Consider the following 26913-nt stretch of genomic DNA (forward strand, 5'->3'; position numbering starts at 1 on the left):
TCCGGTCTGAGAGCATATTTTAATATAAAGACACCAACTAAAATACACAGCAAATGTTTCACATGTTGAGAGAGCAATTTTTCTTAAACACATTAATTTACATTGCAACCTATTCATTCAAATTGAATAAACACAACAACAATAGTAGTCAAGGCACATTTATCTGTAATTATTTCAACACAATCAAATTGCACATTTGAAGTACATTGTTTTTCACCAGAAATAAACACATAGTACCATAAAATACACCTGTTGTATTCGGTGCATGTGACTAATAAAATTTGATTTGATTTGAAGAAGCTGTCATTTTCTTTTTTTTAAATTGAACTTTTACTTAACTAGGCAAATCAGTTAAGAACAAATTATTATTTCCAATGATGGCCTACCCTGGCCAAACTCAAACGACGTGGGGCCAATTGTGTGCCGCCCAATCCCAGCCAGATGTGATACAGCCTGGATTCAAACCAGGGACTGTAGTGACGCACCTTGCACTGAGACGCAGTCATGATTCTATAGGTAGGCCAATTTTCACTGCAAACAAACATATTGAAAGCAGTCTGTACAGCTGGCAATGCAAATGTTTCAACCAATTTTTGTCCAGTTAGTCCAAAATATTTTCTAGAATGTTTAAGAGGTATACCTTCTCCAATGTCATTATAAATATCTCCACCATCCCTGATGAAGTAAAATCATATATCAAAACATTAGTTGTGTATCATTTGTGTGCGTGTGTGTGTCCGCATGTACGTGTAAATGTTTTTTGAGTGAGCCCATGCATGCATGTGTGCTTCTACAAACAGAAATAACTCTTGAACTCACTGTCCAACATTGACCATGGACACATAACCAAGTGGAAAAGAGGGATAAATATTGCAATTAATCAAACTTCAAGGTTCATTCATATTGATTGTGAATAATTCATCCACAGCAATCACAACTGATGCCAACTTACACTTCCCGTCTCTGTTCCCGACGATTAGTTTGCCGTCTGTTGCCTTCACAATGACATCGATCACCTCTTCTGCCATTAACTGCAAGTATTTGTTCCCCAATTTCTCACTGGCCAATGTAGGAGCTATAGTAACATCCTATAACACCTGGATCTCCCCTTCAAACTGACAGTGGAAAATGTCAACAGTGTTACTACAAATCATGTACAATATCAATCTGATCACATAAAAAATATAAATTGTTTATCAACATTAAAGAATGTTATCTGGGAGTAACTACATTGTTCTTTAAATATATTTTTTCTGTATTTTCACTTTAATCAGATATGGATAGTATGAAATGAGAAGTGAGACAGTTATGTGCCAGCCTCAACTACATTAAGTTACTATGTTTTCTCCAGTCAAAATTATAAATCCTTAAATTTCTTCTGGTTTCCTTTTCCTCTTTCTCAAACGTATTTTTCTTCTTATGGTCTAATCCCCCTTGCTTTTCCCTAGGTGTCAGCTGAAGGAGACTGAAATGGAGAAACACAAAATTATTCAACTCAGGAATTGATTTCAAGCTCATTTGTGTCTGAGCTGACTATTCAAGAGAATAGTTGGTCTACCCAACTATGTCACTGTGACCATCTTCTGACCTGTTGAGAGGCGGAGGGGCAGGGACGTTCTGGGACTCCACACTGTCATATATCTTGTCTATGGACATAAAGACAAAAAGGTCATCAGTAGTACTGTTGAACACATATTTTAAACTAATGAAGCAACACACTTCTTTAACTCGATTTGACAGTTTACACTGTACAGAACAACAAATAGAATAGGGATTTTATTTATAGAATACAGGGAAATCATTTGACTGGGAAAGAAATGGTTGCCCTTCACTTTCCTAATGAACAAGTGATCGTATCATTACCTCCATCTGTAAACAGTGGAGGTGGTGGAAGGGGAAATCTGAGAATCGAGATTAAACCGTTATTGAACAAAAAGATCCAGATGGTGTATTCACTGTATTGAGATTATATGTGGGAAAGGGTTCAGGGGCTTTCATAAAGGAAAGAAGGGATAAAGACTAAACTATTTGTCAATGCACCACTGTTTCAGCATGACTTTTGCAATACAATTTCTTACCGCTAGATGCCAGTCAAATACTATACAAAGATAAGAAACTGTCAAACATTGAAAAATATTGACAAATATTCCTCAAACATTTAACACGTAATTTATTTTGTTTATTTTACCTGCAGGTTTTGTCTTGGATGGCTAGTCATTGTAAACCTGCTTCAGAAGGTCAAAGTCAAGGTCCACTGACTTAGTCTTTACCAGAGGTAGAAAAAGTTGTCAATTGTCATACTTGAGTAACATAAATAACAACTCAAGTAAAAGAGAAAGTAACCCAGTAAAATACTACTTGAGTAAAAGTCTAAAAGTATCAGATTTTAAATGTACTTAAGTACAGTGGTGGAAAAAGTAAAAAATTGTCATACTTGAGTAAAAGAACAAAGTAAAAGTAAATGCTATACATCAAATTCCTTATTTTTAGCAAACCAGACAACACAATTTCCTTTTTCCCGTCATGATTCAACCTTGTTTTTTTCTTTGTTCACAGTTGTCTTGAAAACACCATAAATCCAGAGAATGCCAGACTTTGATGTCAAAGTTTGATCACAAAATGTGCCCACTAAGGACAGCGGTGCCACCTTCCTGTTCTAGTGAACACAGCACAAGTCCAAAAATGTCTTGTGTGCTGCTGCATAAATTATGTTAAATGCCAGGGAGATCGTATTACATTCTTAGCTACAGTATACCTAAGTGTATATTGTGTAGTAAGCTGTTAGTAGTCCATGTGCCTCACCCTAATCATTTGGTCCCTTTCCCCTGCATAACTTACTGTTCTGACTTGGTGGTGCGCATGTAGCCTATAGCCTGTTTTAGAGAAATGTCCTCACCGAATATTGTAAGAGCTTTCATTGTCTGCTTATATGCCACCTTTATTTATCCTACGGTTCTGACTTCGTGTACAGGGAGAATACTGTAAGAACGGCCCATGTTCTGAATTCTGTCGCTGTACATTTCAAAAGAGATGAAAAAAATAATTATATTGATTACGTGCGTCCTAGCTTGCTCATTGTCTTAATCGAAATCAGGGATTGCCTCTTATCTACTGACATCTTAATCGTCAGTAGAAACCACATTTGTTAAAAGCAAGTCAGCCATATTAGATGTTTTTTTTAAAGGCAGTAAATGAGGCTGAATTAACTGTTTTGCTGCCAGGCAAGGCTTCGCTATTAGTAACAGCGGTAAGGTGTTGGAACTCTGCTGTTGGGAGAGCTTTATGTAGGCCCTAACAGTTTGCCACCGTTATAGTCCAATTAATGTATGGTTTAGTGTAGTGTAGTGGCTGTGCTGGCATGCATCAACAAAACATTTTGGGGAATTTACATGATAAAATTGCCAGAGCAAAAGAAACACCAAAACAACGCATCTAGCCTATTCTACTGTAAGGCATTCTTCCTTTTACTTGTATTCATAAACATATAAAATTACACACACATGCTGTAGACTTACAGCACACAACACAAAACAAAGTCATTTCCAGCATTTTTTTTTAAACAGCTTTATTTTTCAAGTTCAACTGTTTCAAATATACATTATAGTCCAGTACTTTGAGTTCTTTTTTGCATTTCTATTTTACGAGACCACCAAAAACAGAGGAATTTGATTAAAAATTGGACATCATGTCACTTTAAAAAAAAATCAAAATGTACTCTTCACAGAGCACTGACAACTCTAGGTCAAATGGAACCACACAGATGAGTTGAGTTTAATTTATTTAAATTACTTATTTGAAACTGCTGCCTAGTTTCAACACGACACCATCCTCTTTCTATTGAGTCTGGTCTAACCACTGTCTAACCATCCATGGGTTGAGGCTGTTGCTGAACATTAAAGTTACAGGCGCCAATACCATGACCTTCTATATATAATATTTAGCAGACACTTTTACCCAAAGCGAGTTAGTCATACATGCATACATTTTACGTATGGGTGGTCCTGGGAATCAAACCCACTATCCTGGCGTGGCAAGCACTATGCTCTACCAACTGAGCTGTATCTAAGCCTCTCAATCATGGGAAACTCTTACTTAATTTTTTCTGCAGTCTGTACTTCAACTGCAAGTAAAGAAGCGATAAAACTGCACTAGATGATGTTGCATTTGATGCTGACAAATGTTACTTGATGAAACTGAATCCAATTCATATTTATGTTCCTCATTTTCAAGAAGTCTTGTTTCATGCAGGACTGTTTTACCCATCATACAGGGAGGAGGTTGTCGATATCCTGGCTCTGGAGGGCCTCCGCGATGCTGCTCCTGCTGACCGGCTCACAGTGGGCCACGTTCTCTTTAGAACTGCTCGAACCATAGCCCTCCCCTGTAGAACCCCTCTCGAGAAGATGATGGTTCTCCAATAGAACTGGACAGAGCTGGATAAAAGGAACACAGATTGCTAATCAAGGACAGGTACTTGTTAGCCTTGATGCATTAGCCTGGTCTGTTTCTTCTAAGGCCAACTTTGGTGCAGTCTTGCTAAAGACAGAAATGTCTTGTAGAAGTCATGTACCCTACCCAGGATCATCATCCATGACCACCACTCAGAATAGTGACTAAGGATACAGTTGAAGTGTTTGATCTTCTCCAACAACACAGTTAGGCCTGAAACTGAAAACAAACGGTAACAGTCAAACCCCTAATAAAAATAGCTATGCTAGCAAGTGCAACACTCGATGTCTTAGGTACCTGCTTTGTCCATGACATTGGTGCTGAACTAGTCGCCTGCACAGAGATAAATACAACGTATCTCTATGGGACTAAATTGCACAAGATGATAGAAAGCCTTCGCCTGTGTTTGGGCTGTCATTGTAAATAAGAATTTGTTCTTAACTGACTTGCCTAGTTAAATATAGGTTAAATAAAGACATTTAAAAGATGGATGGATGAAACATGTGCATGGTCTAACCTTGTTCAAACAGCTCGGTGTAGCAGGGAGCTTCAGAGTGCCTTGGCTGGTTGTAGAAGTTCAGGATCCTGTCAAAACAATGGCAAAAACGCTATACTCACAAATAGTTCAAATGGAATTAGCCACAATCATGGACGATATTGTTGATGTACAGTAATTTCTCATTACTGGTGATTAATAGCAAGGTAGTAGCACTGCCTGATGACTACAGGTGAGCTAGCCTTAGAGTCACCATGGAGCACGCAGAGTAGTCCTGCACAGGTGCGTCAGGAGGGAGACTGCTCAGGTGGTAGGTCACATCCTTTACCAGAGGTGAAATGCCATGAGCATTGCTTTGTCTGTCCTAGAACATATAGCTTCAGAAATACTGCACCTCCTATTAGATGTGTCAGCAGCATCCCAAACATCTGTTTAAGATTCCACAAATAATCATGGGAGCATCTGTAAAAGGCTGTACTGCCAATAAAAGCAGAATAAGATGGTAATAAAGAAAGATGGCTTTATACTGAAGGATAGAATATAGCCCGCATAAATGGAGGACAGACTTCAACTCCGTGCACGGTTCAAATTACGGGGTGCACACAGGGTAGCACAAGTCTCAAGGAAATACACATGACCAAAAGAATGTGGACACCCGCTTGAACATCTCATTTCAAAATCATGGGCATTAATATAGTTAGTCCCCCCATTGTTGCTATAACAGCCTCCGCTCTTCTGGGAAGACTTTCCACTAGATGTTGGAACATTGCTGCGGGGACTTGCGTCCATTCAGCCCAACGAGCATTAGAGAGGTTGGGCACTGATGTTGGCCGATTCCAATTCATCCCAAAGGTGTTCGATGGGGTTGAGGTCAGGGCTCTGACAGGCTAGTCAAGTTCTTCCACACCAATTTCGACTAACCATTTCTGTATGGACCTCGCTTTGTGCACGGGGGCAATGTCATGCTGAAACAGAAAACAGCAGCCACAAAGTTGTAAGCATAGAATTGTCTAGAATGACATTGTATGCTGTAGCGTTAAGATTTCCCCTATTCCTCCTCCACCAAACTTCACAGTTGGCACTATGCATTCATGCAGGTAGCATTCTCCTGGCCTCCGCCAAAACCAGATTTGTCTATCAAAATATGGTGAAGCGTGCACTTCAGTGAATGCGTTTTCTCTGCTCCAGTACAATGGCGGCGAGCTTAACACCCCTCCAGACGACGCTTGGCATTGCGCATGGTGATCTTAGGTTTGTGTGGGCTGCTTGGGCATGGAAATGGGCTTTTTATTTTTTTTATATATTTTTATTTTACCCCTTTTCTCTCCCCAATTTCGTGGTATCCAATTGTTGTGCCCTGTGTTAAGAATCAGTGTGGAAGAGGTGTTGTTGCCTATCCTCACAATCTGTCGCAGAGGATGGTGTCCAGACCCAGGGCCTGGTGTTGAGCTCAGAGGAATCAATATTGTTGAATACTGAACTGTAGCCAATGAACAGCATTCTTACATAGGTGTTCCTCTTGTCCAGGTGTGTTATGGCCGTGTGAATAGCGATGTAAATGGCATTTTCCATGGATCTGTTGGCTAGGTAGGCAAATTGGAATGGGTACAGCGTGCCTGGCATGCTGGCCTTGAGGTGGGCCATGACCAGCTTCTCGAAGCACTTCATGAGTGCGAAGGGTCGATAGTCATTTGGGCATGTCACCTTGTTTTTCTTAAGCACTGGGATGATGGTGGTCTCCTTGAAGCAGCCTGGGACAGGTTGAAGATGTCTGAGAAGACGCTCGCCAGCACACCCTCTGAGGACGCGATCAGGAATTCCATCTGGGCCGGCTGCTTTGAACGTATTCACTCTTTTGAGAGTTTTACTCACGTCAGCCTCGGAGAGGGAAAGCACCTGGTCGTCCGGAGAAGCAAATCTTCCTGGATGGTTCAGTATGGTCTGCCTCGAAGCGAGTATAGAATGTGTTAAGCTCGTCTGGGAGGGAGGCGTCGGTGGGCACCACACAGCTGAATTTGTTTTGTAGTCTGATATTCTGTGGTGTTGCCACATACTGTATGAATGCTGCAGTACGGCCTCTCAGCATGGTGCGGATATCTCCGTTCATCCAGGGTTTTTGGTTGGGGTATGTCTGGATTGTTATTGTGGGTACAACATGAACACATTTCCTAATGAAGCCTGTGACTGACAATGTACACTGAACAAAAATATAAAACCCACACGTAACAATTTCAAAGATTTTAAAGTTACAGTTCATAAGGAAAATCAATCAATTAAAATAAGTTCATTAGGCCCTAATATATGGATTTCACATGACTGGGAATACAGACGTGCATCTGTTAGTCAAAGATACCTTCTTTTTAAAAAACATTTAAGTAGGAGCATGGAACATAAAAACAGTCAGTATCTGGTGGGACCACCATTTACCTCATTCAGCACAACACATCTCCTTCACATAGAGTTGATCAGGCTGTTGATTGTAGCTTGTGGAATACTTTCCAACTCCTCTTCCATGGCTGTGTGAAGTTGCTGGATATTGGCGGGAACTGGAACACGCTGTCGTACAAGTCGATTCAATGGGTGACATGTCCGGAGAGTATGCAGGCCATGGAAGAACTGGGACATTTTCAGCTTCCAGGAATTGCGTACAGATCCTTGCGACATGGGGCCGTGCTTGATCATGCTGAAACATGAGGTGATGGCGGCGGATGAATAACATGACAATGGGCCTCAGGATCTCGTCACGGTATCTCTGTTCATTCACATTGCCATCGATAAAATGGATTTGCTTTCGATGTCCGTAGCTTATGCCTGACCATACCATAACCCCACTGCCACCATGGGGCACTCTGTTCACAACGTTGACAACACCATACACGTGGTCTGACTTCTGCTCAGTACAGTTGAAACTGGGATTAATCTGTGAGAAGCACACTTCTCTAGCGTGCCACTGGCAATCGAAGGTGAGCATTTTCCCACTGAAGTCGGTTATGATGCCAAATTGCAGTCAGGTCAAGACGCTGGTGAGGATGCAATGAGCTAACCTGTTTTCTGACAGGTTGTGCAAACTCAGTTTGGTCTCTGACGATCCCGCAGGTGAAGAAGCCAGATGTGGAGGTCCGAGGCTGGTGTGGTTACACGTGGTCTACAGTTGTGAGGCTGGCTTATGGTAGAGAAATTAACATGCAGCTCCGGTGCATGCTCAATTGCACGCTTCCTCAAAACTTGAGACATCTGTGGCATTGACAAAACTGCACATTTGAGTGGCATTTTATTGTTCCCAGCACAAGGTGCACCTGTGTAATGAGCATGCTGTTTAATCAGCTTTTTGATATGCCTCACCTATCAGGTGGATGGATTATCTTGACAAAGGAGGGATGCAAACCAATTTGTGAACAAAATGAGAGAAATAAGCTTTTATACCTTTGGACAAGTTCTAGGATCTTTTATTTCAGCTCATTAAACATGGGACCAACACTTCACATGTTGCATTTATATTTTTGTTCCGTATATTATCCTCAATGTTGATGGATGAGTCCTGTGTGGATGAACCTTTCCAATCAGTATTCTCAAAACAGTCATGCAGCACTGATTTTGCCTCCTCTGTCCAGCGCCTCACTATTCTCTGTGTTGGTGGCTCCCTCTTGAGTTTCTGCTTGTAAGCGGGGAGTAGGAACAGAGAGGCATGATCGGATTGACCGAAGTGGGGGCTCACGCTCCCTGCCTAGCTCTTCTGCTGTCTCCCCTGCTCTTCTCGCCAGAGGGCTGGGTGCTCCAGAGGAGAAGGGCCAGAACCACACCAAAGGAACACAGGAGACATAGAGCTGGACCACTCTGGTGGACAGATATACCCCTCTTGGCTTAGAATAGGATAGTTTATTGTCCACATGAAGAAGAAACTTGCCATTGGCTTCACATTACAATTAAAAACAAACATTCAAGAATACAGAGCACTTTGAGCATTGCTCCATGGTAAGCCTTACCTTGGGCTGCTCAGCACGTGTTACTTCTTTGAGAAGGAGTCTTTGACCTACAGGTTTGGTTGTCTTGTTGTGTGTTCAGTGACTGGCTCTTGGCTCCGAGGCCTGTGGCGTTGTGACTAAACGTGCAGGTGAAGCCTACGGAGAACTCTTCTCCAGAGGGAGAAAGCAGCAGACTGGCCCTCCCCTCCACTGAGCTGACAATGTTCTCTCCGTTTGATTTCACCACAGCGTTACTGGAATGACATGCAGACCACTCCACCGGAGTCAATGCTGAAGACTTGATGAGAAGAATATCCTCAATGGTGAAAGGTTTAACTAGTTTCCTGTTGGCAATTGTACAACTGTTGGCAAAATAATGTAGTGTTACACAGGTGCAATTATTTCATAATTGTATGTGATGATATGATTTAAAAAATGTCCCAATTACACAAAAATTAAGCAAAGGCATAATGTGGTAATGAATTTCAAAACAAATTGCAAGCAAAACTGTTTGTTAGCTGGCTAGGTACCTTTCTGTGGTCATCAGGGATGATTTATTCTGGCAGGTAAGGTTGCATACTTATTCAAAGCATCAAGCATTCAGGTCCTAGAATATTGACAAGTCACGATTAGTAAAGGGCTGTTTTATGGTTTTTCATGGCGTTAAGAATGTGTCAAACTCATTCCACGGAGGGCCGAGTGTCTGCTGGATTTCGCTCCTCCCTTGTACTTGATTGATTAATTAAGGTCACTGATTAGTAAGGAACTCCCCTCACCTGTTTGTCTAGGTTTGTCCCCTCACCTGTTTGTCTTAATTGAAAGAGAAAACCAAAACCCAGCAGACACTAGGCCCCCCCCCCTGGCATTAAGGATTAACAACAATTCAGGTGAAAGGACCAGACTTGAACGAAACCCTTAAATAGCTGCCTTGAATTCAGCGCCAGCAACTCAACAAGCACCAGCTGCTACCCATTGCCAATCGGCCTCAACTATTTTTTGCAACTCTTAAAACTATTTTTTGCAACTCTTAACTAGTTGCCTTGAATGTAACTCCTCAAACAACCTACAGTTGCTAATCAGCCTCCATACCTGGTCTAACTCTCCTTAAATCACCACTACCACCCTACTTAAACAGTCATTCATTCCTCCTGTCTGTTTTGTGTTGCATCTCTCCTCCAATTATTTTTAAAAGTTTTATGGCAGACTACGCTCAGCAGCACTCACAATGTCTATTTTCTCCGGGTTTCCTCTCCGTTTGCGCTATGCAGTTGATAACCAAAGTAATAAACACTACAAAATACACCTTAACATATATGTCTCTACTCTTCAAGGAGCAGGACACTAAACCGGTCACTTGTATAAAAAAAAAAATCACACTATGCCCTCAGACGAACCATCAAACAAGAAAAGCATCAGTACAGGATTAAGATTGAATCCTACTACACCGGCTCTGACGCTCCTCAGATGTGGCAGGGCTTGAAAACTATTACAGACTACAACGGGAAACCCAGACGCGAGCCTACCAGATGAGCTAAATGCCTTTATGCTCGCTTCGAGCCAAGCAACACTGAAGCATGCACGAGAGCACCAGCTGTTCTGGATGACTGTGTGATAACGCTCGTAGCCGATGTGAGCAAAACCTTTAAACAGGTCTACATTCACAAAGCCGCGGGCCAGACGGATTACCAGACGTGTACTCAAAGCATGCGAGGACCAACTGGCAAGTGTCTTCAATTACATTTTCAACCTCTCTCTGACCAGAGTCTGTAATAATTACATGTTTCAAGCAGACCACCATAGTCCCTGTGCCCAAGGAAGCCAAGGAACTTTTGTACACTGCTGCTACTCGCTGTTTATTATCTATGCCTAGTCACTTCACCCCTACCTACATGTACAAATTACCTCGGCTGACCCGTACCTCCACATACTGACTAGGTACCGGTACCCCCTGTATATAGCCTCGCTATTTTATTGTGTTACTTTTTACTTCTGTTTATTTGGTGAATATTTTAACTCTTAAACTGCACTGTTGGTTAGGGGCTTGTAGGCATTTCACAGTAAAGTCTACACTTGTATTCAGTGCATGTGACAAATAGTTTGATTTGATTTGATCATTACTTCTTCAACTCTTTCTTCCACTCTTCTCAACGCCTCGAGATAGGAGACATTTTGGACTGCTCTTATTCTTGCCAACTCTTGTTTTCTTTACCTCCTTAGGTTTCTTCTTTCTTAAAGGATAAATAAAACCCATTCGTGATAGGAAAAACTAACTTAATCCACCCCCCCAAAAAACAATTTAAAAAATCCCATTTCTTCCTTCAAATCTCCATATCTCCCTTCTCAGGCTCTATGACCTGATGGGGTGGCATGGCTTCTGACAATACTCCATGCAACTCTTCAGCCGAAAAAGTCTCAGTCCCAGGAACCGTTCCGTCGCATCCACAATAATGTCTATTTTCCTGGACATCCTCTCCACCGTGGCAGTGCCATTAATCACCATAGTTATAAAGGCCACCTTCTTAAACTTTAACATATCTGGGTCCTGCTGTTAAGCGACAACCCCTGCAGCCTTCAGTGAAGGCCTATCCACTACCATCGACTCTTCAGGAGCACCATTCAAACACTTTTAACAGCCCCTGCATATGAAATGCTCTGGACAGCCCTTACTTTGGCCAGCTCATTATCATTCATCCTTGTTGGGCATTCCAAAGACGTGGCTTCATGGTTCCCACCACAATTGCACCCTGTATCATTTATCACTTTTAAAACACATATGATCTTTTCCACAACTTGAACATATTTTTAATTTCTGCAACATCGACTTCTGACAAAATGCCAGATAGACCAATCCAATCCATCGTAAATGTTCTGAGAGGCAGGCACAGGTGTTCAAGACCAATCCATGCACATTTCTTCTTCGTTACAGTAGCCTAACTACCACGGCCTGACGGTGACGTCTACCTGAAGTCCAATTCTAAAGTCAACCTCTCCGGACCCTTATTAACCTGCTGCCTTTGGCTTCATCCGGTCCATTCTCATTTCCCCACTGAATCCTCATTCTCACATCCATTCCACTTCCTCAATAGATATTCTAAACCCATTTTATATCTGGTGCTTAAACTCCTGAATTGAGCCAATTAGAGCTGCTGAAGGCCAACCTCATCCTCTGTCGAACTTTCTTGCTAGACTGGAGAGGATGTACAGAGGAGGGTGCAGGGGCTTTCTCCAACACAGAACCAAAGTACAGGCCGAAGAGTGCAGACGTGAATCATCTCCGTAACAGACGTCCAACTCATTCTCGTGATCATCAAATTGATATTGGTGTTGTTGATTTAGCTAGTAAATAAACCAAATAATTTTCTGCTGGTGTGCAACACTGTCAACAAAATTCCCGCAACTTGCAAAGGTGCACTATACTGTGTCCCATTGGATGGATGCTCATTCTTCTTCTAGTGAACATTTTAGTAGTGGACAAAAGGATTTGTGTCATCTACTGTGCTTTTCAGGTAACTTACATTTCGCAACATCCTGCACACACTCAAAATAAGAGTCAGGCAGTGAAATACTCATACTTTAAATAATTTATTGCAGGCAAACAATACTGTTAATATGTACAAACATTCCTTTGTATGGGATTGATTAATTGCTGATGAAGAAAAATTTGAACTTGCAGGTACATCCTTTGAGAGATTACTGTTTTAGTGGTGTTCCTCAATGACAGGTCCAAACTGCAGGACTACAAAAGGTTTAAAGCCGTGTTCAATAGACAAATTGGATTAAAAACGATACCAGAGCCAGGGGTGTATTCATTCCGCCAATTCTGTTGCAAAACATTTCTTAAACTAAAGCAAATGGAACAGGAGGGACCTGTCCAAAATAAACTTGTTTTGCTCCGTTTGGTTCTTAAAACAGTTTCCGTAATGAATAAACCCCAGTACTGTACTCCTCAACAATTTTCCAATAAATTACAATTCTAAAAAGGCTCATTTGAACCAGTAAAAGAACAAAAACACCCCTAAAGTGGAAACAACTGGAGCTCTCTTTTGCAGACAGTTTGCTGCCACTTGACGGTATTAAGTATTTCTAGCTCTTTTATTAGTTTCACAAACCCACCTCCTTAAATGCATAGCTTGTTAAAGGGTGGTTGACCAACTAATTGGCCAAATCCTCAATGTGCAATTTAACACAATTTCCCTGGAGGTCAGTAGGGTGCAACATTCAGAACACTGAAAACAGAGAAGTACCATATAGAACAGACAATTCTCTTGAATACTGTATTTATAAGCCCCATGTAGCAAAATTGTACGCATTCCAGTGTTCGTTCTATACATCACATTTCTATTGCAAGGGTTTTTTTCTAGATCAAAAAAGGGGCTTAGGTGATGGTGTGGCAGGAAGCATGGCAATGAGCACGGTTGGCCCGTCGGGCTCATCTTGGCGGTATGTATTGTAAAAAAAAAAACATATTTATCCAATTTCCTGCAATTCTGCAGACTTCTCCATGGAGCGGAGATAACATTTTTTTTCAGTTTTAAAGCTAATTTCCTGAAAACGTTATTTATTTTTATACTTGGTGGCCTGTCTAAGCATATTTTTTTTCTTCTTCCGAAAAAGCCCTGTATTGTAAATGTTCTGAGTGTTGCCTCCCCTGCACTACTCCCTGTAGCTGAACCCCATATTCTGTTGTTGCTTATACAGTTAGTATGAAATCAAACTACGCACACATTTGATAATGCTACTCTGTTGTTGAGCTACTTAGTAGTCTAAAATCCACCTCACACACTTTTTTTCCAACGGCGTTATGAGGAAGATTGAGGGAAAGTAGCATTTATGAAATAATCAAAAGAAGCAGAAAACGAACTCCCCCACTCAGAACAGTCGCTACAACTCAGAGGAAATAATGATTCAATTGATTGTCCCCAATCTTCCAACCAACACAAATTCCAGCCAGAAAATAACCTGTAACTGAAGTGCAAACTATGCACAGTTTATTTTGCGATTTTTTTTAATTTTTTTTAAACATATCAATTGCTGGTTATCTTTGATTTTTCCCCAGTCGCAAACACTCCAGCAAGTCGAACACGAAACATGTGTAAGTTCAGTCTCCCGCTATGCTCTCATACTAGTGTCATGGTCGTCTTTTTCTCTCAGACTCTAAGCAGAACTTCTCAAAAGCTTCCTCGATCTCAGGGTCCATCTCATCCTCGTCATTGAATGATCTGGAACACACAAAACGCAGGCAAAATTATTAAGGGAATATAAAGGTTTGTTTCAAATGCCATTCAGTGTACCACTAAATATCAAAGTCACAGTCTTCTAAAGGCACACACAGTTGAGTGGGAGGTAGACGGGTCAACTAAGCGCTCTTTCTGTTTCGTCTGCGGACTCATCTGACTCGGAGGTTCTGGCTTCCCCTGTTCAATTGTGGGCTAAACAATTACACACAAGTCGTCAACCTCATGTGGCTCTCAGTTTGTGACCTGGGTGACATTTTGCACTGCTAAATCATGGACGCCACTGCAAAAAAAAAAGAGATCTACGTATTACAGACCCAAACCCCCGCTAACTCTGCTTCCGCTGCTGAGAAAAATCCTAGAGGAAACACTGCATTGGCATATGCACACAGGAGTGAGGCAGAAAGGTCACAAGACAAATACTAGTGGCATTTGTGACAACAGCACTGGATTGTGTGACTTATTTTCTGTGGTCTGATGGTTCTCACAGAAGAATATTCTAGAACTACAGAGGAATGTTCTAAAACTACAGAAAAGCATTCTAGAACTATAGAGGAAATTTCTAGACCAGAATAGCATTCTAGAACAACATAGGAATATTTTATGGATTAAGTTCCAGTATGACTCACACACATGGGAACCAAGTCAACTGAAAAAGCAAGGGAACATGACCAAAACTAAATCACAGAAAATAAATACTCACGATTCATTTCCATTCTCTTCATAGGCCTCTGGGAAATAGTCATCTTCCCGATCCAGGATCTCCTGGTATTTTTCAGAATATTCTGTAACACCGAAACATAAATTTAGGGACAATGTGTAGCTTGCAGGGTTTCACCTTGATGAATGCTGAGGATGATACTTACCAGGGTCGGCTGCTGTAAAGGGAGTGCCATCTGCAGTGTAGAACGTAGGCTCATTCTGACAGGAGAAACACACAAAGACAAACACAAGGAACACAGGTGAAAGGTTGGTGGGCATGAACTTCCATTTGAACATTTAAACCAGTTTCGCCCAAATGTTGGATCCCCCGCAATTCCTTTTGTGCCATGGCTTAAAGCAGGAGTTGGCTTTGAGACACGAGTGAAACATTTTAAAAGCTTGTTGTTCTCTGGCCCTAGCCCTCACTCCTCACCATGAAGTAGTTGGGGTCGTTGTCAGGTGTAGCGTCGGCAGCAGCAGCAGCATGGACTCTGCCCCAGTTGCTAGACCTCAGCTCCACCAGCCGCAATAACATCTGCTTCACATCTCTGATGAAAACACAAGACAGTCGTATGTAAATCACTCACTCGGCGTCAACAGCATCTTCTTCACACAACAGGCAGTCATTCATCCTACCATCTTTTACCTAATAGAAGAAGCATTCATTTTACTTCTGAATCTGGCAGAGGTAACACACACCAACCTGCTGCACTGGGCATCCAGCACAATGTTCTCAATCCTCTGGACTATCTGGTCCATGTCAGACTTCCCGCTCTCTTTCCACGTATCCTCCAAAACCGAGCCTGTCAACTACAGATGACATCACAGGTAAACGTCATTGTAACACGGGAATTTTTCTTGCACATCACAACAAGCTTGACATTACATTGTAATATAGTATCATTTGGATTGTGGCCTGCAGATTTCTTTCAATAGACAGTAATTAACGGTGTACCACCGATGTGGAACATTGAATCAACTTGACTTGATTAGAGATCAGAAAACGTGTGAAATCACCTTGAGCAGTTGGACAGCACAGATGAGGTTTCCATCCACGGGGTTGGAGAAGAGGGCATTCATCAATTCCCTCAGGGCAGTAAGCAGGATCTCAGCTCGAGATGGAGGCCCTTTCGCACTCTTAAGCTGAGACAACCAATAATACAAGACAGCAGTCAGGTTCGGTCTAATCTTAGTTAACCCAGAATTTAAAATCTAGCACCATTTGGTCAGATGCTCGAATACGTTCTGGGGGGGGAAGCGTGCTTAAAAATAGGGCTGTGACAAATATGGAATTTTGGGAGAAGATGAATTGTCATGCAAAAATGGCCTCGGTTATTGTCGTAATTGTCATTTTTGTTGAAAGATGTTTTCAATTTATAATGCATCTTAGAAAAATAGCTACGACATACACAATGAATACAACACAGCTTGGTGACACCCCTATCACATTGGGAAATGATTATGCTCCTCCAGACACTGCTGTTCTGCTCGTAAAATGATTACCAACATAACCCATTTCATGTCAAAATGAAAACTGCTATTGGATAAACTATAGTCACGTCAGAAAGTATTCACACCCCTTGACTTTTTTCACATTTTGTTACAGCATGAATTTAAAATGGATTAAATTGAGACTTGTTTTGTCACTGGCCAACACACAATACTACATAAGGTCAAAGTAGAATTACATTTTTCAAAATTTTGTACAAATTATTTCTAAATGTCAGGTTAAATTTCTTGAGTCAATAAGTATTCAACCCCTTTGTTATGGCAAGCCTAAATAAGTTCAAGGGTAAACATATGCTTAACAAGTCACATGGACTCAGTGTGTGCAATAGTGTTTAACATGATTTTTTAATGACTACCCCATACATACAATCATCTTTAAGGTCCCTCAGTCGAGCAGTGAATTTCAAAACAGATTCAACCACAAAGACCAGGGAAATTTCCCAATGCTCGCAAAGAAGGGCACCTATTGGTAGGTATTGGTATAAAAAAAAGAAGACATTAAATATCCCTTTGAGCATGGTGAATTTGTTATTTACTCTTTCGTTGGTTTAGTAATACTCAGTCACTACAAAGATACAGGCGTCCTTCCTAGCTCCGTTGACAGAGAGGAAGGAAACCGCTCAGGGATTTCACCATGAGGTCAATGGTGACTTTAAAACCGTTAAGAGTTTATTGGCTATGATAGGTGGAAACTAAGGATAAATCAACAACATTGTAGTATCCTGCAATACTAACCTAAATTACAGAGTGAAAAGCAGGAATGAAAAATATTCCAAAACATGCATCATGTTTGCAACAAGTCACTAAAGTTATATGGCAAAAATGTGGCAAAGCAATTAAGTTTTTGTCCTGAATACAAAGTTATGTTTGGGGCAAATCCAATACATTACTGAAAACCACTCTCCATATTTTCAAGCATAGTGGTGAATGCATCATGTTATGGGTGTGCTGGTAATCGTTAAGGACTGGGGAGTTTTTCAGGATAAAAAATAAAGGTAATGAGCTAAGCACAGGTAAAATCTTAGAGGAAAACCAGGTTCAGTCTGCTTTTCATCAGACACTGGGAGATGATTTAACCTTCCTGCTGGACAATAACAAGGCCAAATCTACACACTGGAGTTGCTTACCAAGAAGACAGTGAATGTTCCTGCTCTTAGAGACTTACCCAGAAAAATTCAAATCAGTAATCGCTGCCAAAGGTTCTTCTACAAAGTATTGACTCAGGAGTCTGAATACTTATGCTCATGAGATCTGTATTTCATTATCAATACATTTGCAAATAATTCTAAAATCATTAATCCGTTTAGAATTCAGTCTGTAACAAAATGTGGAATAAGTCAAGGGATAGAAATACTTTCTGAAAGGACTGCATCTACTTGAATATAAAGTTGGATCCCTCCTATTAAGATATTTGTAAAAAAACAAAATCCATGGCTAATGTCCAGAATGGTTGATAACACGATAAGATAATTGTGCCAGCCCTAGTTAGAAATGAAGATTTCCGGTTTTCAAAGTCTCCACCCTTGCAAAAGGAAACTCAGCCAAAGCCCCCCACCTCCAATATGTTCAACTGTGTTCATCATCAGTCAAAATGAATCTGTTTAAGCAACTCCTTCGCCCAATCCTGATACGTCCAAATAACCAGTGACAAAAACCCAACTGTTGCTCGTTATCTCACAGATCCCATAGCATGCCGACAGATCTACTGTACCAGTTATGTTTAGGTAGTCTATCCACAAGAGATTAGATTCTGTCTAGAGTTTATTATCAACTCAAAATGTATCTAGGGGGAGGGGTATTGGAAGTTGGGTTATGGGAAGCAAGTGTCAAAGTTGAGGGGTTGAAATGGCACAGATCCACAGAGACAAAGAACCCCAAAAGACTGGGACAGGACAGAGGGGCTCCTGCTCACCTCCAGTCTGAGGTAAAGCTCCCCCAGGAAGAGCACATAGGCATGGAACTTCTTCTGAGTCTCCGCGTCCCCCCGCACCGCTACACCCCTCTGTTCATACTCTGTCTGACACCTACCGGGGGAAGAGAGAGTGCGTTTCTGTATGAATGGCTACAAGTGTTCATTATGTTAGGCATAAAGCATCAGCACGAAGCCCATGATGACAAAAGTGATGAAGTAGATGTTAGGCCTACTTGATATAATGTTACTAACATAAACAAAGCTCACCGTTTTAGTAACAGCTGACGGAAGTTGCCACTTGCTGGGCTGAGTGCAAGGTTGTGAGACAGAAAGTTACATAGCCTTGCCCCCGTGTAAGAGAAATTGGGGATAACAGTAGACTGCAAAACAGGAATCACACAACATAACACATTTAGTAAAATTTAAAAATAAAAAAAAGATAGACAGTGCTATAAAATTCATAAGCAGGTAGATGGCCGAACCGTGCGTGTGTTGATACACATACTTGTGTGTAGAGGAGTTCCACCAATTCCTGCAGCGTCTCCTCTGTAGTGACCCAGCTGTTCAGCATGTTTGCTATGTGCTCAATGTCGTTCTCAAAGGACCCCGGCGAGGAGTTTAGGTGGCTGAGAAACTCCTCAACCAATTCAGCCAATGTTGTCTCAGTATAATAGCCATCGCTGCCATCTTCCGAAACAGATTCCTTTAAATTGAGAATACCGGTAATCAAGAATTGGTGAAAAATATGGATACTAGCTAGACATTGGTAGTGGATGAGGTGATTCACTAGTTCAGTCCTTATAATGTAAAGTGCAGTTGATGAGGTACTATGCAACCCATTATCATTATCCGTTTGTACAGGGTGTGAACCCAGCACCACAACACATAATTTAATTTAATAAGGGGCTTTATTACTTGGTTAACCTAGTTCAGTGTTTCCCAAACTCAGTCCAGGGGCCCCTCCTGGGTGCACGTTTTAGTTTGTGCCCTAGCACTCACTACACAGCTGGTTAAAATAATCAAATAACCAAGCTTTGATTATTTTTATCAGCTTTGTAGGGGGTGCGAAGGCAAAAACTAAAATGTGCACCCAGAAGGGGCCCCTGGACTGAGTTTGGGAAACCCTGACCAAGTTGAACCAGCCAGGTGTGTTAGTAGTACTGGGGGGGAAGCCTGCACACTGTGGGTTTTCAGGAACAGGTTGGGGGAACACTGCTTTAATACCTCATAGGGGGGGGAGCTGGAAGGGTAGAACTCGGGTGCGTTGGCTGACAGAATGGAGGTGTTCACCAGAGAGTCCACCCTTTTCACTTTGGAGGCAGGAGTGCTGTTGTTGTGAATAACTTGGTGGGGTTTGCTTGGTCTTCTGCTTTCTGAGTGGGAAATGAAGGAAATACTGAAGACCATAGCTAGCAATAGTCACGAGGGAATGGCACGAGGGACACTGGGTGGCATGTACATAACTAGTCATGTGACCTGATTTGGCCGCCATCCTTGCGCTTTATTTAGCAGTTAGCTCACTGACCAATGTCTAAAATAAGACTTATAATTTAGCTATGGGTAATTCGTGCGACGAATAGCGAATTTTTGTCGGTGTGACTCAAGTTGTTCTCGCTTTTAGTATAATGTATTCAGTGACGTAATTCAATTGACGTTTAAATTGTGTAGCTACTAATGTTTGTCTGAAACGTGTGCGCAGCCTTCTTGAGTCGTCTAAAAGTATAGCTTGTCAGCTATTGCTGACGTGAGCAAACGGGGCGCGCTCAACCCATGCCCGTGAGAGAATGTTGTGTAGATTCACGCTAGAGGTCCACTGTCAGGAAATTCACCAGTTTGTTGCCTATGCTAGCTAGCTACTTACTAGCACCTGTGCGAAGCTAGCCATAATAAGTATGAGCCACAAGTGGATTTTCCGTTTCGCCTTCAAAATACAAGTTCCCCTTTGAAAGTGATTCAAACGGATTCAAATAGTGGATTCATAATATGTTTGGCCTAGATAATGCTAAACAAGGTCAGAATGTTACATAAATTCAACAAAGCACAATTAGTTTACTTGGCAGAGTTGAAATCGCACTGGATGTATTAGACTTTATAATTGAAGTATCTAAAGCCTTGTTCACACCGCAGGCCTTGATGCTCATCAGTTTGTTTTTCAAATCTGTTTTTGACCACTGACTGTCCAAGCAGCAAGTTACAAGTGACCAAATTGGATGTGTGTGTGTTCAGACAGCAGTCATTTGCTGACATGTTACGCTTGTCATAGTACCAACGTCAGTGTGTGCAATAGTGTAGGCTGATTGTTGGTTTTGCTTGCCATCACTCAGAAGTTATGTAGCAAGCGAAGGTGAAAAAAACAACAACAACCTGCCATAGACGTTTCCCAATTGCTTTGATTGTTCAAAATAATAGGGTAAGAACACCTTCAAAGCCTCAAAGGATAAAATGATCCAACTTTCAAATGGTATTTTTTGGCTAGCCAAAGCAGTCAACTAGCTAGCTGATTAGCTTTATAGCACATTCACAAATTTGTTTGTAAACAATTAACAAGCTAGTTAGCTACCACATGTTCTTGTCAAACTATCAACACAATTTTGTATTTATTTTACCTTTATTTAACTAGGCAAGTCAGTTAAGAACAAATTCTGTTCAGGGGCAGAACGAAGATTTGTACCTTGTCAGCTCAGGGGTTTAAACTTGCAACCTACCGGTTACTAGTCCAACACTCTAACCACTAGGCTACCCTGCCGCCCCGGCAACAAAATATGCCAAATAACAGTCTAAATATCACTTGAGGGCCAAAAAATTATAATCTGATTTGACCAGTCAGACAAGTCTTATGGCCAGGAATCAGATTTGTTTCTGACTTCAAACCACCTACGAAGGTGCTTTGAAATGTGGCTTGAAATGTGCTTTTTGGCTGTTCAGATTGTAGGAAAAATAACAGATTCAAATTGGATATGCAAATAAATAGGATTTTAGTCACTTCAAACTGCCTATGTGAACACGTCTTAAGTGCTTTCCACATCTGGATTGTGCAACCTTTCCCCTTTATTCTTTTCAAAAGTCTTCAAGCTCTGTCAAATTGGTTGTTGATCATTGCTAGACAACTATTTTCAGGTCTTGCCATACATTTTCAATTACACTAAAGTCAAAACTGTAAATTGGCCACTCAGGAACATTCACTGTCTTCTTGGTAAGCAACTCCAGTGTAGATGTGGCCTTGGGTTTTAGATTACGGTCCTGCTGGAAGGTGAATTCATCTCCCAGTATCTGGTGGAAAGCAGACTGAACCTGGTTTTCCTCTAGGATTTTGCCTGTGCTTAGCTCCATTCCATTTGTCATATCCTGAAAAACTCTCCAGTCCTTAAAGATTACAATCATACCAATAACATGATGCAGCCCCCAATATACTTGAAAATATGAAGAGTGGTACTCAGTGTTGTGTTGGATTTGCCCCAAACATAATACTATGTATTCAGGACAAAAAAATAAATTGCTTTGCCACATTTTTTACAGTATTTCTTTAGTGCCTTGTTGCAAACAGGATGCATGTTTTGGAATACTTTTATTCTGTCCAGGCTGTCTTATCACTCTGTAATTTATGTTAGATTTGGGGAGTAACTACAATGTTATTGATCCATCCTCAGTTATCACAGCCATTAATCTCTAACATTTTTAAAGTCACCATTATTGGCCTCATGGTGAAACCCCTCAGCGGTTCTCTCTCTCTGGCAACAGAGTTAAAATCTAGAAAAAAATAATTGTTTTGACATTATAGGGTCTTGTGTGTAGGTCAGTGACTTAATTTGATCCCTTTTAAATTCAGGCTGAAACACAAAAACATTTGGAAAAAGTAAAGGGGTGTGAATACTTTCTGAAGGCAGTGTATAGGAACTGTACAGCCAAAGATTGTATAACTAACCCAAAATAGACCACAACCTGTTGTTTCCAATTTGAGCAAATGAATCAGTGGGCAGTACAAGCAAGGAGGTGGGAAGAGCCAGACACAAGCTAGCGAGATCCTATTGGCACCTTCTAGCATGTATTTGCATATTTCCATTAGTGAACGCCTACTCTGAAGTTCACGTCTGCAATAACTCAATTCACCCTTGCATTTCTAAACAATGCAATTTTTAAAACTTTGGCAAAGAGTAAAGTCTACAAAACTTTGTCCTCTGTTCATAATATATTCTAGTTTTGGGAACAGAAAACTGTATTGAGATCAAATGTTCATAGATACAAAAATTAGCAGGGTTGCAAAGAAAGCACCATATCTCAGACTGGCCATTAAAAAGAGAAGATTAAGATAGGAAAAAGAACACAGACACTGGACAGAGGAACACCACCTAGAAGGCCAGCATCCCGGAGTCGCCGGGACCGGCCCTGAATTCAAAGCAATATGTTTAGGCCAAATCCAACCCAATGAATCACTGAGTATCAAATCCAAATCAAATTTTATTTGTCACATATGCTGAATACAACAGGTGTGTGTACCTTTCCATGAAATACTTACTAACAAGCCCTTAACCAACAATGCCATTTTAAGAAAATAGAGTTAAGACAATATTTACTAAATAAACTAAAGTGAAAAATAGAAAAAGCTCAAATAAACTAAATTAAAATACAGAACCAGTTAAAAGTTTGGACACACGTACTCAAGGGTTTTTCTTTATATTATAATTTTCTACATTGTAGAACAATAGTGAATAAATCAAAACTATGAAATACCACATATGGAATCATGTAGTAACCATAAAAATAGTTAACTGAAAATATACTTTATATTTGAGATTCTTCAGAGTAGCCACCCTTTGCCTTGACGACAGCTTTGCACACTGTTGGCATTCTCTCAACCAGCTTCATGAGGTAGTCACCTGGAATGCATTTCAATTAACAGGTGTGCCTTGTTAAAAGTTAATCTGTGGAATTTCTTTACTTCTTAATGCATTTAAGCCAATCAGTTGTGTTGTGACAAGGTAGGGGTGGTATACAGAAGATAGCCCTATTTGGGAAAAGACCAAACTGGCTCTTATGAGGACAGCCACAGGAAAGTAAGACCCAGAGTTACCTCTGCTGCAGAGTTAAGTGCACCTCAGAGTGTAGCCCAAATAAATCGTTCACAGAATTCAAGACACATCATCAACTGTTCAGAGGAGACTAGAGGTCGACCGATTAATCGGAATGGCCGATTAATTAGGGCTAATTTCAAGTTTTCATAACAATCGGAAATCGGTATTTTTGGGCGCCGATTTAAAAAATATATAGATTTTTTTTTTTTATACCTTTATTTAATCTTTATTTAACTAGGCAAGTCAGTTAAGAACACATTCTCATTTTCAATGACGGCCTAGGAACAAGGCAGAACGACAGATTTTTACCTTGTCAGCTCGGGGAACCAATCTTGCAACCTTACAGTTAACTAGTCCAACGCAATAACGACCTGCCTCACGAGGAGCCCGCCAGTTACGCGAATGTAGTAAGCCAAGGTAAGTTGCTAGCTTGCATTAAACTTATCTTATAAAAAACAATCAATCAACGACTATCGTTGCACCAATGTGTACTTAACCATAAACATCAACCCCTTTCTTAAAATCAATACACAGAAGTATATATTTTTAAACCTGCATATTTAGCTAAAAGAAATCCAGGTTAGCAGGCAATATTAACCAGTTGAAATTGTGTCACTTTTCTTGCGTTCATTGCACGCGGAGTCAGGGTATATGCAACAGTTTGGGCCGCCTGGCTCGTTGCGAACTAATTTGCCAGACTTTTTCATAATTATGACATAAAATTGAAGGTTGTGCAATGTAACAGGAATATTTAGACTTATGGATGCCACCAGTTAGATAAAATACGGAACAATTCCGTATTTCACTGAAAGAATAAACGTCTTGTTTTCGAGATGATAGTTTCCAGATTCGACCATATTAATGACCTAAGGCTTGTATTTCTGTGTGTTATTATGTTATAATTAAGTCTATGATTTGATAGAGCAGTCTGACTGAGAGATGGTAGGCACCAGCAGGCTCGTAAGCATTCATTCAAACAGCACTTTCATGCGTTTTGCCAGCAGCTCTTCACTGTGCTTCAAGCATTGAGCTGTTTATGATTTCAAGCCTATCAACTCCATGAGATTAGGCTGGTGTAACCGATGTGAAATGGCTAACTAGTTAGCGGGGTGCGCGCTAATAGCGCTTCTAACATCACTCACTCTGAGACCTTGAAGTAGTTGCTCCCCTTGCTCTGCAAGGGCCGCGGCTTTTGTGGAGCGATGGGTAACGCTGCTTCGAGGGTGGCTGTTGTCGATGTGTTCCAGGTTCGAGCGAGGAGAGGGACGGAAGCTATACTGTTACACTGGCAATACTAAAGTGCCTATAAGAATATCCAATAGTCAAAGGTATATGAAATAGAAATCGTATAGAGAGAAATAGTCCTATAATTCCTATAATAACTACAACCTAAAACTTCTTACCTGGGAATATTGAAGACTCATGTTAAAAGGAACCACCAGCTTTCATATGTCCTCATGTTCTGATCAAAGAACTTAAACGTTAGCTCTCTTACATGGCACATATTGCACTTTTACTTTCTTCTCCAACACTTTGTTTTTGCATTATTTAAACCAAGTTGAACATGTTTCACTATTTATTTGAAGCTAAATTGATTTTATTGATGTATTATATTAAGTTAAAATAAGTGTTCATTCAGTATTGTTGCAATTGTCATTATTACAAAAATAATAATAAATCAGTATCAGCTTTTTTTGGTCCTCCAATAATCGGTATCGCCGTTGAAAAATCATAATCGGTCCACCTCTACTATCTAATGCTAGCTAAACGTAGTAATGCATAAATTGGCTACATTTCTTTAAAATGGACAATTCTGTGAACCATCTTGTGCAAGTTTTAATTTGACAATACCTGTTAGCAAAGGTGTCAACTACAGATGACGTGCAGGAGCTTGCAGGGATTTGTAGTCTTGCATGTCAACTTTGGTGCTAATTAGCATTTTCGATTCAGAGTAAATAGAGCTGAATATATTTAAGTCACCTTGTCCAAGTGATTTAAATGGTTATCAAAATGTCACACCAAGGTAAGTCTACACAAAACACAGCCCATATTTTAAGTGTTTTCTAAAATACCCTATGGGAAAAATGAATGGTGGAAAAACTATTGGAACCCTTACCCATAAAACCTAGTGGTCAAACAGGGAATTACTACACCACTGTGGGGCTCTATTGAACTCCATACAAAAACACCTTCCTTGGTGGGCGAAACAACGTCACCTGCTGTACAGAGATTTTCTGCCGAGTTTGACCTCTCTCTTCCTTTTCCTCTCTGATACAAGTATGCCTCCAATGAAAATCTAAAGTCTAATACATCCAGTGCGATTTCAACTGACTAACTTTTTTAGTATCAAATGAACTATGTATTGTGTTGAATTCATACAACATTCCGGTCTTGTTTAGTATTATCTAGTCCAAATGGCATGATTCCACTATTTGTATCAGTTTGAATCACATTCAATGAGGGTCTTTTATTTTGGAGGCGAAACCCTAAATTAAACTATTGTGGCTAATCGTTATTGTGGCTAGCTTCACACAGGTCTAGCTAAATAGCTGTTAAAATGTAGACAAAGATACTGGTAACTAAAACAGTAATCCGGTAACTTATAAGGTTTTCCTTCTTGTCAATGACATAGCTAACTAATGCAAATTACTTACAGTAAAGGCATATTTGAACTGACAGCACATCTTACCTCCGCCGATAGCCTCACTAGTGTTTGTGTTGTTCTCAGTCAAAGGTGGAGACGTCCGAGGCTGTCGTAGAGGCTCACGCTGGTTGAAAACAGAGTTTGCGTCCCCGTCTCCTACATCTGCGAGTCCGGGGCTTGTTGGCTTTATACGGGCTCTACCTGCGCCTGGGGCTCGGTCGAAATTCTCAGTCATCTCTGCTGCTTGTTTGTACTACGGCCTGTTTGGTAAAGCACAACACTACAGAACACCTGGCATTTCCTCCAAACAAATGTGAAGCGGTTTGGTAATTCCAATAACGTGCTATTAAATAATTATTTAGTTTGGCCTCAAACACTAACCTATCTCACTTTAATATTTACGTTTATTTTTCTCGATCGGATATTAAAACATGTTTCTGTAAGGCCACTTCCTTCCACAACAAATCAGGATATCGGCTGATTATTCATATGCAAGTGAAGGTATTGGTGACCTCTAGGGGAAGGGAGTGGCAGAGCATCCACTTGGAGCGGAGTTGGTCGTCGGTAGACTAGTTATCATAGCCAATATACATTTTTAAAATGTATATTCTTATAATCTGAGTTGAACTATAACCACACTACTAACATTATGCCTAGTCCTAACCTTAAACTAACCTCAAATGTTTGTTTTCATACATTTGTACGATATAGTCAATGTTGCTTTTGTGGCTGTGGTAACTAGTGACAACCGAACGGAAGCAGACTGGAAAAAAGTCCCAGGAGGACTACATTGATCTGAAGCAAAAAAGTAAGTTAATCAAATACACATATCATGATAGATGTGACCCAAGTTCTTCAGCAATGAAAGAGAGTGGGGTGGTCAAATAATATAAACTTACCACCCACCTCCCACACTACAATAAAACCACAGACGCA

The 26913-nt window shown here is 40.7% G+C and overlaps 1 protein-coding gene and 1 long non-coding RNA gene across 3 annotated transcripts; both read right to left on the reverse strand.

The window, feature by feature from the left end:
* Positions 1-3558: 3558 nt before the first annotated feature.
* Positions 3559-9728, reverse strand: LOC112249711. 2 transcript variants are annotated; one of them, XR_002953394.2, is made up of 5 exons: positions 9438-9728; positions 8929-9269; positions 4967-5034; positions 4576-4668; positions 3559-4433 (listed from the first exon to the last, which is right to left on the reverse strand). It is a non-coding gene; the product is annotated as an uncharacterized LOC112249711 (long non-coding RNA). The 2 variants fall into 2 exon arrangements; XR_002953395.2 differs by lacking the exon at positions 4576-4668 and having other exon boundaries at positions 9438-9635.
* A 2745-nt stretch (positions 9729-12473) lies between these two features.
* On the reverse strand, positions 12474-26459 carry LOC112248780 (polyadenylate-binding protein-interacting protein 1). The gene is made up of 11 exons (XM_024418096.2): positions 26023-26459; positions 19489-19637; positions 18770-18967; positions 18532-18644; positions 18265-18376; positions 15861-15986; positions 15547-15653; positions 15277-15391; positions 15008-15062; positions 14845-14926; positions 12474-14126 (listed from the first exon to the last, which is right to left on the reverse strand). The coding sequence occupies exons 1-11, from the start codon at positions 26210-26212 to the stop codon at positions 14036-14038; spliced, it is 1338 nt and encodes a 445-aa protein (XP_024273864.1). The 5' UTR covers positions 26213-26459; the 3' UTR covers positions 12474-14035.
* Between the last annotated feature and the right edge of the window lie 454 nt (positions 26460-26913).

Source organism: Oncorhynchus tshawytscha, linkage group LG04, assembly GCF_018296145.1.
Source record: "Oncorhynchus tshawytscha isolate Ot180627B linkage group LG04, Otsh_v2.0, whole genome shotgun sequence".
Classification (NCBI taxonomy): Eukaryota; Metazoa; Chordata; class Actinopteri; order Salmoniformes; family Salmonidae; genus Oncorhynchus; species Oncorhynchus tshawytscha.